Below are 14,903 nucleotides of genomic sequence, written 5' to 3' on the forward strand. Positions count from 1 at the left end.
CTCTTCGCTCGAAGACGGTCAAGAGCTTTGCCTTCATGGGATCAATTCTTCTTCTTCTTCCGGCTGCTCCCGTTAGGGGTCGCCACAGCCGATCATCTGCCTCCAACACCTTCTGTTCCGTGCATCTTCCTCCCTTACACCAACCGCCCGCATGTCCTCCCCTCAACCACATCCATAAACCTTGTCTTTGCTCTTCCTCTTTTCCTCTCGCCTGGCAGCTCCATCCTCAGCCTCCTTCTCCCAACGTAACTCTCATCTCCCCTGCACACGTGTCCGAACCATCTCAATCTGGCCTCTCTCGCTTTTCCACCCAACTGTGCAACCTGAGCCGTCCCTCTAATGGACTCGTTCTCAATCCTGTCCATCCTCGTCGCTCCTAAATGAAGATCCCAACATCCTCAACTCTGCCACCTTCGGTTCAGCCGCCTGCCTTTTTGTCGGTGCCACTGCCTCTAAACCGTACAACATGGCTGCTCTCACTACCGTCCTGTAGACCTTCCCCTTCACTCTTGCTGGTACCCTCTGTCACAGACTCCACCCACTCCACCCTGCCTGTACTCTCTTCTTCACCTCTCTCTCGCACTCTCTCAGCTGCTTTGGATGGTCGACCCCAAGTACTTGAACTCATCCGCCTTCTCTCCCTCCACTCCTTGCATTCTCAGCTTTTCACCGCCCGCCCTCCCTCCCCATTCAGGCACGTGCATTCTGTCTTACTCCTGCTGACTTTCATTCCTCCTCTCTCTAATGCATGCCTCCACTTCTCCAGGCTCTCCTCAACCTGCTCCCTTACTCGCGCTACAGATCACAATGTCATCGGCGAACATCATAGTCCACAGAGACTCCTGCCTGAGTTCATCTGTCAATAATTAATAATTTCGAATTTCCTTATTTCCTAATTTGGAAATGATTCCTTTTTTTCCCCTAATTTCATCTGTTCTTCATATGATCGATTGATTTGGTATATTCTTCTTCTTGGTCACTTGAGATGGTGGGGATGTATACACAGTATATACTGTATATATAAACAATTTTTTCTGATGTCATATCGACAGTTTTTTTCTGACCGCAACTAGCCCGCGGCGCTTTATGAAGTTCACCGCGGCGGCCTTTCACTTCTAGTGCACGTTCCTTTTGCATTCTTGCTGGAAAAGGCGGACCCCGCCACCCACAGCGGAAACAGTACAAAGATGTGTCTTAAAAAGGGCAAGATAGGGTATAAAATATCGGATTTCCAAAATAATTGCACAGATTACCACTTTAAGTGAGATAAAGTTTTAGGAAAGGGCTTTGGTTGAACCCCCCCCCCCCCCCACACACACACACACAACACTTTAAAAAGACAATCCCAATCCCCTGGAGGTGTATGAAGACTGAAAAGAGTTTTATTCTGTATTGTAAAGTTTCTCCACAGGATCCTTCACTGAAAAGAGCTTTCATCTGGGACGGTGGTCTGCATGGAGAGCATCAGTTTTAAAAAGGGGGAGCTCGGTCGGAGAAGAAGAGGGGGCCAGCTGAGTGCTAAACTTTGTATTCGGGGGATCGTTCTGGGATCAGCTGTAACGAGTGGTAGCGTGGGTGTGTGGGAGAGAGAGAGAGAGAGAGAGAGAGAGAGACGAAGACGGGGAGAGAGCTGATGAAAGAGTAGCAGAAGGTGGGAGAGGGAGAGAGAGTGGGCGAATGTTCACACAGAGGACAAAGATCCAGGCTGTTATTGATCTTATCATCCACTGCGGTGTGTGTGTGTGTGTGCGCGCGCGTGTGTGTGTGTGCATGTGTGTGTGCGTGTGCGTGTGTGTGTGTGCGTGTGTGTGCGTGTGTGCGTGTGTGTGTGTGTGTGTGTGAGAGAGCGAGAGAGAGAGAGAGAGAGAGAGAGAGAGAGCTAGTTGAATAACTCAGCAGAACTAAGCCACCGGGGTTGGATGAGACAATGATCAAATCAAAGCCGTGAGATGGGAGAGAATACTGATGTGATTTTCTGTCTCCAGGAATTAAAGTACACCGCTGGTGCTCCCCACCCCCTGACCCCCGTTACCCACAATCCCTCTCTGCAAGCCGGTTGTTAATCTTAAGCCGAAGTCGATGCCGGTGATTCAACTCGTCCCGTTGTTAATATAATAAAGTGGTTGTTAGCGTTGGCTTAGATAGCTGGCTAGGTTTTTAAAGCATGCCACAGGACTTCCTAGATGGTTAAATATTATGTTGAAATTGTGTTAATATAGTAAATGACTGATGGACAGGAGTTGAAAAGTGCATTACAGACACAAACATGAAGACGTTTTGCTCATAGAGGGAATTTTCCGTGGTTGTTGCGGTACAACAAACAGAGCAGATACATCTTGAATTCTGACTGACAATGTGACAGCAATGCTGTTTATCTTTGGGTTGACTGAATGATTATTGTTGCTTTGGTCGAGGTCTGAGTGCTTACTAACTGTCTAACTGACTAACCAACTAACAAACCAACAACAACTAGATGAACAAACAAACGAATGAACAAGCAAATATACCCACTAACCAAACAACTAACTCACAAAGGAATTAACTAAACAGCTTACTAACTAACAACTAACTAATTAACTAACTAACTAACTAACTGACTGACTGACTGACTGACTGACTGACTGACTAACTAACTAATTAACTAACTAACTAAACAACCAACCAACCAACCAACCAACTAACTAACTACATACTAATCAACTAACCAACTAACCAACCAATGAGCTAACCAACTCACTTAACAACTAACCAACTAACTAACAAACTAACTAAACAACCAACCAATCAACGAACTAACCCACTAACTTAACAACCATCCAATCAACAAACTAACTAACTAACTAACTAACTAACTAACTAACTAACTAACTAACTAACTAACTAACCAACCAACCCTTCTCACCTGCTCCACAGTGGGAGAACGAGCAGCTCCACAGCCTGGAGGAGCGAGGGCGGCTCCTCCTCTCGCTGCAGTTCCTCCACCCTCTGGACAGCGTGGCCAGGCCGGAGGAGGACGGAGGGGAGGGAGGAGACGTCCGTCGGAACGGGGGTCTCTGCGTGGGCGTGCGGCGCTGCGCCCACCTGGCCGCCATGGACGTCAACGGCTTCTCGGACCCCTACGTCAAAATGTGAGTCCGGGGGTGCGACCGGGTGCCGTCTTTCATAGGATCCTCTTATTCTGGTTCGTCCTCGCGAGGGTTGAGCCCCGACTAGACTTGGGTTTGGGGAGCACACTGAATCACTTTTGATTGAGAGGGTCTCTGAGGAAATTAACAGTTGGGAACACCTGCTGTAGATGACTGTGAAAGTACAGCTAGAACTATTTGAGGCAGATGGCCATTTAGTGCCGTGTTCTGGGCCAGAAAGGGAGTGGATTAAACCTTGCTAGATCGGCGTAGCCTACTGCAAAAACAAAACGCCATGTCTTAAAACACTGAAAGTGTGTCACACTGGGCGTAGAAAACAGTAAAGAATGCAGCCAACTGGAACATTTCTTTCCAACTAATTAGGAATCACACGGAACAGGATTAGAGCCAATTGGGAAATTTTTTGATAAAGTCTGACTTTTTTCTCACAACCCCGACTTGAATCCCAGAATTCTGACTTTCAAGCCGGAACTCGGGGAGCCCAAATCCTCTTCCGTAGAATCAAAAGTATCGTCCCTACCCATTGATGCGACGACAAAGCGTTGGATTTTGGATGCGTTGACAGCGAGGGTGTGGAGGTGTGTTTTGGCCCGGGGTCAGGGAACGAGCGGGGGGAGGCGGGCGGAGGCAAAAACAGCCCCGCATGGTGCATGTTTTATTGTTCGGTTAAAAACAAACTGTGGCACGTGAGCCAAACGGAAAAATAAAAGGCTCGCTGGCAAACAGGGGGAGGGTCCACAGGGGGTTAGTTCATATATGCAGTTCATCAATACATTCCGAAAGTACACCACGCCCCCCTCGGCTCGCCACAGAGAGCCACTCGGTTACGCTCTGAAGACCAACCATGGTTTTATTTTCCTCCGCGAGGAGAAATTAGAAAATAGAAAAACATGTCGAAATTGAACGCAGGCAGCTTTGTTGTTGTTGCCAGCTCGATAAAAAATAAAACCTAGTGGTTAGAAGCCTGAAGCCGACGGCCGTCTCTTCACTCGCGCCCCGGAGAGATGCGGGGCGCGAGTCTGGGTTTATTTTTTTTATTTTTTTAAAGCAGGATCGTTGAAGAGGTTTTTCTCGCACAACGTCAGTGCAGGAACACAGAAGGAGCGAGAAAACAGAGCGGGTGGTGGCAGGTGACATCTGATGGAGGAGTGCAGAGAACTTGCAGCTTAGCCAACTTGGGTAACTTTGCAAGCGGAGCCCGATCGGCTTTTTTTTCGGCGTTATTTCTGGCTCGGGCGTAGCCTGCTCTGGCGCCAGTCGATGTAGGAGTCACCGCCGGGATCTGAAGCGATCAGAGCAGATTCGGACCGAAAAAACAAACAAACAAAAAAAGAAGCAAAAATCGAAAAGATAATATTCCAGACAACAGCTGCGAGAGCTTCCTAATTTCCTGCTGCTCGATACACTCAAACAACAAAGCATCGCTGTGTTGGCGCGCTGGTGGTGGATATTGAGACACAAGGGCTTTCCAAATGGAAGCCTGCCCTGAGACACCCTTCCCTTTTTCTAATTAGAGGAATGTCAGCCGAGCCGAGGAGTGAGCCGAGCATGTCAACCGCACCTTCCGCTCTTCATGTCATCTGTTAAAAGTACAGTTTGAAACCAATTCTGTGTTGGTAAAGTGCAAGAGAAACAGGAAGACCCCCCGGTCCCCTCAATTCCTGTACCAAAACACGGCCATACAAAACATGCCCATACAAAACATGCCCATCTCTAACCCTGCACCTACCTTCCTGCACAGAGATCTGCTGTGTGTGGGTGGGTGTGTATGTGTGTGTGTGTGTGTGTGTGTGCGCGTGTGTGTGTGACTAATGAAAGGAACTGCCAGGTATTCACCAAGGGCGTGTGATCACGATACTACGGCCATGCTATAATAAGACTGTGGTGTGGGGGTGGACCCGGGGGAGGACCCAGCTACTCTAACGAGCAACAGGCGTACAGCCACCCTGATCCCGGGCCCAATTACCTCGACCCAAGACAGGCGTGGCTTCTCAAACCACACAGACAAACTGAGATTCTGTATGATTGTTTGTTGTAAATTGATAATAACATTTTCAAAGATACATAGATTACATCTATCTATCTATCCATCCATCCATAGATCCATAGATCCATTGATCAATCTATCTATCTATCTATCTATCTATCTATCTATCTATCTATCTATCTATCTATCTATCTACCTATCTATCATCCATCCATCTATCTGTCTATATATCTAGCTCTGTCTATCTATCTATCTATCTATCATCCATCCATCTATCTGTCTATCTGTCTATCTATCTATCCATCTATCTATCTATCTATCTATCTATCTATCTATCAATCTATCTATCAATCTATCAATCTATCTATCTATCTATCTATCTATCTATCTATCTATCTATCTATCTATCTATCTATCTATCTATCTATCTATCATCCATCCATCTATCTATCTATCTATCTATCTATCTATCTATCTATCTATCTATCTATCTATCTATCTATCTATCTATCTATCTATCTATCTATCTGTCATCCATCCATCCAGGGCTGTAGCTGGTGTAGTTGCCAGGGAAAGAGGCGTGTAAAGATGGAGTGTGAAGACTCTAAATAAAAACACTGTAGACTCGTCGAGCTAAGGCCTTGGTTTGATAAAAGTACCTGAAAGACAAACAGCTCTGAGCGATGACAGAGAGAATATTTGGAGTCGAGGCTCAAAGCTTGAGCCAGAAAAAAGAAAAGAAGCCACGGCGGCTCCCAGGGCGCAGAGTGAGATACGTTGCGGTGGGAAGAATGTGCTGTTTATCCCAAGCCCGCGACCGTGAAGCTCATTCAAGAGACTGAAATGCTCGGTTGACTGAAACATGAATGGATGAAAAGCCGGTTCAGTCGACCAGTAAGGTCGCATAAGTGAGATTCGGATAACGGAGAACGCTTTTCTTCTGTACATAGTCGAATTGGGGTTTTTTCTACACATAGTGATATGTATAACTGTAATGAAATATGAATCTTTAAAGGGTTGTTGAAATTGCCAGTTACATGAAAATGAGCTCAACATCTTGATGTACTGTGTACACATTTTCTGCTGCAAAATGAACGCAATTTACTACTGCAGGCATGTTCCCTCATATAGTAAACAGATAGTGAATAATTCGACGGAACGAAATTGGTCTGAAATTTCACTTCAAGTGGTATTGACAAGAGCTTACCGGGTGAAAATTTTTAATTTGTTGAGCCTGTGAAAGAACTTTTTCACATGAGGCCAAGAACGCCTCAAATGCGTGGATGTGTATGGGAGATGGAGAATGAAGAGAAGAAAAAAAACAATCGATGAAATCATTTTTCCACTGGAGTTATTCTGCACCTGAGTTCAGAGCGGAGAGGCCGGATGGTATTATTTCCATATCAGCTGCTGCATTCTACTTCATGGAATGAACGCATCTTCCCGCAGTAATTTAAGATAAGAAATCACTTTAATAATCCCCGGGGGGAGTTCAAGTGATGCAGCGGCAGAAGTTGACAGATCAGTGCAAGTCAAAATAGAGATCAAAATGAAAGTCAAATCATACAGTATATACAGTATGTATATGTCATATATGTCAATGAGGACTGGTACTTGTGCAGCTGGTGTATAGTAACCTATGACGTTACTATATAGCATTATGTAGTAATGTGATTACGTATCAGTAATATTCAATGATAGTACTAGTAAAGTGCTATGTTAAAAATATGTATGGTATAATATGGCAGTATAATAAAATATACAGTATACGTATGTAGCCATATAGTAATAATGATATATCCACAGTATGGTTAGACAGCAGTATAATAGTGATAACAATATTAATGGCATTATTATTATAATAAGAGTAATACTAATAACAACAATAAAGATGGGATACTAAAAACTATTGGTAATATTACTAATATGGTAATTATATATTAATATGTATTCCCGTGTCTGCCCTCCACCAGCCCAAAATCCCTTTTTGCGGGAGCCAACTGATCCAGCAGCAGAACGACACTAATGAAATTCAGTCCAGTCGATTGAATTCCCTTCGTGGGGAATTCCTTTTTAATGGTGCAGTCCAGGCTGTCTGGTCTAGGGGTGGGGGCGGCTGCGTGCGGACGTCCTGCCCAGTATCTGGGGAACTGAATACAAAATTACATTGGCGCCCTTGTTTGGGGAGCGCAATTATGTACATAGAGTGTGATATCTACTGTCGAAGGCGCTGTGTGTGTGCGCTTGTGTGTGTGTGTGTGTGTTTGTGTGTGTGTGTGTGTGTGTGTGTGTGTGTGTGTGCGCGTGTGTGCGCGTGTGTGCGTGTTTGCATCGTTATGATTTACCACTAAATGCGATATATTTCACAATTCCTCCATCCATTTAGCATTTACCACCTCGCTGACTCGCAGCTGCAACGATTCCATAATTTCATTCCTCTCAATCGCATTTCTTCAAATTAGTGGTAAGAGTCTATAAATACATAACATTATTCATTGTTTTTGCACAAGATAAGTCTTCATTTGTGCCTTTTTTAACCATTAAATTGGTTTTCAGTTCTGCAGCCATTTTTGTTAAGAACATAGAAATAGATTGATATATAAATAGATGAGTGACGGATGAGTGAAATGCTACTTCAGACCACAGCCATTCAACCTCTCCTCTCTTTTCCCCTATTCACCCTCTTTTCTCTCTCTCTCTCTCTCTCTCTCTCTCTCCTAGATATCTGAAGCCAGACATACAGAAGAAATCAAAGCACAAAACGTCGGTGATTAAAAAGACCCTTAACCCCGAATTCAATGAGGTACAAGCCCCTTCCAGGCTGCCGGGGCAGATCTGATACACCCGCTGACTTTGCCGAAAAATCCTCTCTCACAGCCCATGATAATGAGCCGCTTGCCGGCGACCAGGAATTAAATATATTCTATGCGTAGCTACATGTATGCACGTATAGGGAATAAAATGGCTCAGGGGATACACGCATTAAAGGTGAACGTTACGATGTGCACATTTTCCGGCAACAGGGGGAGCTCCAGTCAATCATAACCCGATCAAAACAAACCAAGAAAGCCAACTTGGAATCCAACTTGAGTCTTTTGCCCAACGAGAACTTTCCATCTCGTAAGAGCTGGCACAGTGTAGACGCTATTTTAAAACCTCTTATTTATGAGGGAGGTGGAAAAATAAATAAATAAATAGATAAATAAAAAGTGAGGCTCAGGAAACAGGCGGGAGGTGAATCACAGTTTTTGTCCATCTTCACCCACTGGTTCCTCCTGTATGGGGTCACTGGAGGCTGGAGCTTACGGTAGATGCATTCATTTTGGGATTTTTGTTCCGACGGTAACTCTGCTTTTGCTGTCTAAACTCTCTCTCTCTCTCTCTCTCTCTCTCTCTCTCTCTCTCTCTCTCTCGCTCTCTCTCTCGCTCTCCCTACGCACTTGGTCACTTTAAATTCAGCCGCACCGACGTAGGTGTTTCGGGGCTCGCTGGGGCTCTGTGATGTAGGGGAATTTGTTATCTCCATCATCAGAGCGGACTTTTTCCACAACACTGATGCTCTTAACGATATCCAGGAGTTAAATTGGGCTTTGGGAGGTGGGTGGACCCCAATTAAAAAATTTCAGTAAACTTTTGCAAGTTCTCTTTTTTTTTTTATGAGAGATCAAACAACACAAATTTGGACGGCGGCCGCTGCAACTTCGATTTCACTTATTACTGCTCATTAGACTACAGTGCAGCGGACCGTCTGGCCGCTGGAAAAACGGCAATTTCATGACTTTGGGAAGGTCCTTTTAATAAAATGTGGTAAATGAACCCCTTCAATATCATTCTCATTAATTTATTTACCAAAGGCTGGTGGACAACATCCAACTCCAATTTATCCACTGATGATATCTACATAAGAATTCAAACTCCCATGTGTTGCATTCCAAATTACGATGAGGTTCACATCAGAAATGCAGTTACGACGTAGAGCATCGTTTCAGAACAGAGCTCGAGTTTTTCTCCGATATTTCAGGCAGAGCATTGGAAGAAAATTACTGTCATATCCTATAATCCTGATTCCTGTCTACTCGAAAATTGTGCACATTCGCGTTTTAATTTCGTGACGATGGGATACCACTGGACGATGCCAACGGACAATAACAATTTACCGTCCTGTCCTATGCCTCCGCACTTTTATGCGCCCTGAATATTCCTTTTTCCACATTCAATCACTGTTCATCTTCTCAGGTGATACTTGTCCCACGCCCACTGCCGGTGCACATTTTGCCACTCTGCACTGACCATTAGGATAAAATGAAAATTTCCGATGAGCTCTAGGATGCCATGGAAACTGAGGTGGTGCGAACTTCAAAACTAATAGCACACAGGAAAACATTTGGTATGCTAAGTAGTGTTGGCAAAACCCAGCTGTCTCATGTGGGCTGTGCTGATATTAACATCATCTCCCATCAGGATGGAGAAAGGAGTTTAAATAAGCTGAAATAAACTGTGGTTTGAATAAAAAAGTGTTGAATAAAAAGTATTTTTTATATAGTCATCTACTTTCATGCATAGTTAGATAGACAAATAGACAGACAGACAAATAGACAGACAGACAGACAGATAGATAGATAGATAGATAGATAGATAGATAGATAGATAGATAGATAGATAGATAGATAGATAGATAGATAGATAGATAGATAGATAGATAGATAGATAGATAGATAGATAGATAGATAGATAGATAGATAGATATGCAATAGACAGATAGACAGATAGATGGATAAAGTATCGTTCTCCTCCCCTGCAGGAGTTCTTCTATGAGATCTCGCTGTCGGAACTCGCCCACAAGATGCTGGAGGTGACTGTGTGGGACTACGACCTGGGGCGCTCCAACGACTTCATAGGTGAAAAGTTCCCATCACTATATATTTTATTCCAAATGAACCGAAAGTGGAGGTTGGTAAAAATAGAAACATTTCCCCCCGTGAACAACAGTCATCCGTCATCAGCTGTATTATTATCAAATACCTTACTTTTATACTTTTATTGTTGATTGACTGATTATCTAGATTCACTTATAATCATTTAAAAGTTTAAATACTCATTTAGCATGTATTTTCTTCTAAAGTATCAATGAAATGTGGTCTGCAGTCTAAATATATGGACAGGGAAAGTTATATTTGTACAGGACATTTCATGCACATATAATACATTATAGAGCAGCAGAGACCAATTAAAGCATAGAAATAAAAAGCTAAAAGCAGATAGGAAGACATAACAAAACCACAGATCATAGGTTAAAGTGCAAGTTAAACCATTTTAAACAATTAAAAACCCACCTATTTCAGATTATCAGGCCCTTTTTCTATGGACCACCTGGGTGCGCGTTCATGAAGACCTAAACCCCTTCAAGAGCTCATAAAAACAAAGACCCCATGTCACCCGAGTGCATGCATGCCGAGCGGATGTTTCACCGCATTATAGCCCCCGCGTTCGCTTCTGAGTTATTGCCACCTGTTATTTTTTGCCCTACTTCCATTTCTAACCCTAAAAATCACACAGGGTTTGATGTCATCATCCTGTGTTTGACTTGTGTTTTATTCCCACGGCAAAGGAAACCCGGGAAACCCCGGCCAGCCCCGGCTGGGAAGTCACACAAGTTAATTTAAAAGCCAATGCCACAGAGCGTGTCTCAAGGGGCTTCACAGGGTTGAGAACAATCGATCGGTAACAAAAAAAAACAAAGAAAAACTGTCGATATATAAAACTCAGGACAAATAAAATACATTACAGCGCACGGACAATAGTCAGATAAAATCCAAGTGAAAGAAATAGAGCTGTAAATTGAATTGCAATTCGGTTAAATAGACGGTGAGATGGTGTGGTCTTAGGTTTGAATGGCGTACTTGAAATTCTGGAATTGATGCACCAGAGGGGTTTTTTATCTTCTGGATAAGGGCCTCCTTTAGACTTTCACAGAAACCCCACATGTTCTACCTTCTATTCAATGACATTAAGCTCTGCAGCTCAATCTATGACCAGGCGTGTCATGCATGTGACCCCGTTCTGGCTCATTGTTCATCAGTGAAGGGGCATTTATTGATTTTTTTTTTTTTTTTTTTATATGCCGCGCATTGATTTTACATGGTTATGAACAGGACCTTGTGTCGCCATTAAAATCATTGCTTTGGGTGTTTCACTTTGGTTTTTATTCATTGTTTTCATCACACCTATACTATGCATTTAAATGTATTGGAAAAAAAAATTCTTTTCATAAATGAGACTTTCCCAGTCTAGTTTTCTAAAGTTCTACAGTTCTCTCGTTTGTATTTTTTATTTTTTATAACACAATCCATTTTTGGTGTAATAGCACAAACTATAGGCAACCAGCTGGAATTTCATCAACATCATGTTTGCTTCAACCCCCAACCCTAAAACCCCACGGGGTTTCCTTTTTTTATAAATAGTTTTTGTTCAAGGTTAAATACTTCTTAAAGTGCTTCATTTAAAAAAAAAATCTTATTTTTTTATTTACAAAATATTAAAATATAACAAAAAATATATAGAAAAATATTTAAAATCCATTAATTAAAGCTATATTAAAGAACATAACACTAACCCTAATCCTAACCCTACCTTAACCCAGCCCTTACCCTTACCCTAACCTAACACCAAGTGGTCCAGGTGGTCCAGGTGGTCCAGGTGGTCCGAACACCAGATTATAAGCGAATCCATAAACGAATCCGGCCAACTGGGATAACTTTCCCACTCCCCGTACCGGCCGTCTCTTCTTCTTTTATCTATTTTTTTAGGTTTGCTTAATTATACAGAGAAAATAGGAGGAAGCGGTGGACCCCCAGTATAGCCGCGCCGAGTGCATTCTCCACCCAACAATGGCTAGGCTCATCCCCAGACAACCTACCCTAACCCTTACCCTAACCCTACCCGAACCCTATCTGACACGGGGAGAGCCATGGGATAGCTAATTACCCTAACCCTCACCCTAACCCTAACCCTACCCTGACCCTGACCCTACACGAACCCTCACAGTGATTGTGTGAGTAGTTAGTAGTGGCTTCTTCTGGGTTAGATTGCAAAGTCTCTCCCTGTGGTTCCCGCTGCTCCAGGCGGGGTGTGTCTGAGCTGCCAGTCCCAGGGCGACGCGCTCCGCCACTGGATGGATTGCCTTAAGAACAAGGGTCAGCGGGTGGAGCGCTGGCACGTTCTGACCAACGAGCTGCCGCAAAGCTGCAGCCACGACTAGGCCCCCCCGTCGTTCCCGTCGACAGGAACTTCACGGCATCCCCGGGGAGGGGGAGTCGCTGCTATGGGATGGATTTCTGGATTTCTGCAACTTCACCACGAGGGGGGGGGGGGCAAAACTACACGGGGGCATTTGAATGGTTTGTGGAAGAGCCGATGCTGAGGCTAGAGAGAAGAAGACGAGGAGGAGGAGGAGGAAGACTGGCGTGTGATAACAGCGGGTCCGTGTCACGTGGTGGCGTGCCTTCATGAATCAGGAAAAGACTAGATGACGATGTTTGACTCCAATTTTTTCGAAGCATGTTTGCAAAAAGGTTTTGCTTGTTATCTTACTAGTCGTGTCAGCATTTACAACTCAACCTCATACCTCCAGAACAGAGCACAGCTACATTCTGCAGCGTTTCGTTTTTTTGAATGATGGATTCCTTTTTCAATGCATTCATTCAAGTTTAGTGCCATTACCAAGAGCACGATATTTGCTCTCATTCTTTTTTTTGCATTTGTATATTTCTCGTACATTTCTATCACACTTTCAGTTATACTTCAGTATCAGAGGTACAGCGGCGATGGGGAAAACCCAAGCATGGAAATCTTTGGAAAAACTGGGAGTTAAAATAAGTTTGCGCAAACAGATATTGCATTTCCAACAATGATGTAATTTCCAAAATGAAAACCGGAAATTTGCATGTTGCAAACATTTTTTTGATTGTTTTTGGTTTTTACTTTTTGGTGAATTTCAAACATGTACACATGACATCGCATGATTTTGTGATGGCGTCGTTCTCATTCACACGGAAGTCGCGGCGACCAAAGGGTCGACGAACGCCCAAAACGTGCGTGAAATGGACTCTCTGGTCACACCCTACACACTCATTCATGTTCCATAAATAAGACCCACTGATGGCATTTCTATTGCACTCCTCACACAAGAGTAGAAAAACGTATTGTTTTAAGTGTTGAGCTGCCATGCACTGATGATGATAAAGTGTTTCTTCCATGTTGTTGCATGATGCAATATGTTAATATACTTCTTTATATGGATATATGACCCCCCCGCCCCCCACTCCCAATCCCCTTGCCTGTTTTCTAATTGCATCTTTATAGACCCAGAGCTGATGAAACACTGGGGAACGGTCCACGATGAATTTCTTTCTTGGTTTTGCAGTATTATTGTTCATACTTTATGCATGACCGAATGTACGTACGAATGTGGCTTTCTATACAATGTCGTTCTACTGTTGTTTACACTGATCTCGTGATTCTAAGAGGCTGTTGTTCTTACATTTATATCAGGTGTTTTATGTATGATGAAACAATAAATTTGGAATGCAATAAAAGCGCAACGCTGAATTTATTTTATGTCTCTTGATTCGGCAGCGGCCACAAAACACCGCCCGGCCACGCGGGGCCGATGTTTGTCATTTGCTGCTCCCCGTGCATCACTCTTAATTGCCGCTATCGACCCAGACAAAAGTCCATCTATTGATGAGTGAGAAAGCGCTTTTCACTCAGGAAATAAATGAACTTGATCATCTGATTAAATAACATCCTCATCTCTTTCCAACCGTTTTTCAGTCTTCGGTTCCAGATGCCTTTGTTCGAGTTTCATGGCACATTTCACTCGCATTGAGGACGCAGCGTGCTTGACGTGGGATATACTGCAGCTGAAACATTCGGTTAAATCCATAAGATCGTCTGCGTCGGGGGGATGACAGTATTTTTCAACAAAAGAAATCTCACAGATTACCACCGCAAAAGGAAAAAAAAAAAAAGACAAGCGAAAAAGGAGAACACATGTTAGGCGGCGCACACAGATGGTTCAACGTTGAAGTCCGGACCAAAACGGGAAAGCCTTTAAGTTTACTTTTGAAGGAACGCCAGCTGACGGCACATTTCAACCCATCAGGAAGATTATTCCAGCACCGGGGACCGCAGGAACCTAAAGCTGCTCCTCCAAACTTTGCTCGTCTCCGGGTGCAGTCGTCTGTTTTTTTTTCAAAAGTAGGTCGCACATGGGCCTCGGGAGGGGGATTAAGGTTTTTGGTGTTTTATAGACCAGCAGCAGGATAAGGAATCCAGTCTGTGGCACGTTAGTCTGCGTAGGGGTTTAAGACCTGGTCTAGTGCTGGGTTATTAAAAAAAACATGGTTCAGCCAGAACGACTGCAACAAATCAGAAGCTTTTATTGAGGAATATCATTCATGGCAACATTCACATTCTGATGTGCAATATGCTCGGGCGGGAATAGATGTTTGACGTGTATTCACTTGGCTCAGGCCTTGAATATCCACAGCTTTCTGAGAGCCATGATTGATGACGCACCAGCGGGCTGCCGCAGTGCGATGCCGGCCACGTATCTAACTCTGGGATATCACAGAAGCCGACCCGGGTGAGTCAATACTTGTATTATTTTTGGGCGGAGGTCGGTCGGCGTGGGAAGCAGGACGACGGCCAACGATCTAAGTACATCACGCGGGAAGCAAAGTTCCCACTCTGAGGAGGTGCGGCGCGGC

The 14,903-nt window shown here is 43.9% G+C and overlaps 1 protein-coding gene across 1 annotated transcript in view; it reads left to right on the forward strand.

Moving 5' to 3' along the window:
* The window catches only part of doc2a (double C2-like domains, alpha), a gene marked incomplete at both ends in the record, with an annotated part of 42,906 nt that extends 30,515 nt beyond the window's left edge, over nucleotides 1-12,391 (forward strand). Inside the window, 4 exons of the mRNA XM_080009640.1 lie at nucleotides 2,914-3,128; nucleotides 7,855-7,936; nucleotides 9,935-10,031; nucleotides 12,255-12,391. Of these exons, the coding sequence (XP_079865766.1) occupies nucleotides 2,914-3,128; nucleotides 7,855-7,936; nucleotides 9,935-10,031; nucleotides 12,255-12,391 (531 nt within the window). The remainder of the gene's footprint in view (nucleotides 1-2,913; nucleotides 3,129-7,854; nucleotides 7,937-9,934; nucleotides 10,032-12,254) is intronic.
* Nucleotides 12,392-14,903: the final 2,512 nt, after the last annotated feature.

This window comes from Zeus faber, assembly GCF_960531495.2.
Source record: "Zeus faber genome assembly, chromosome: 11".
NCBI lineage: Eukaryota > Metazoa > Chordata > Actinopteri > Zeiformes > Zeidae > Zeus > Zeus faber.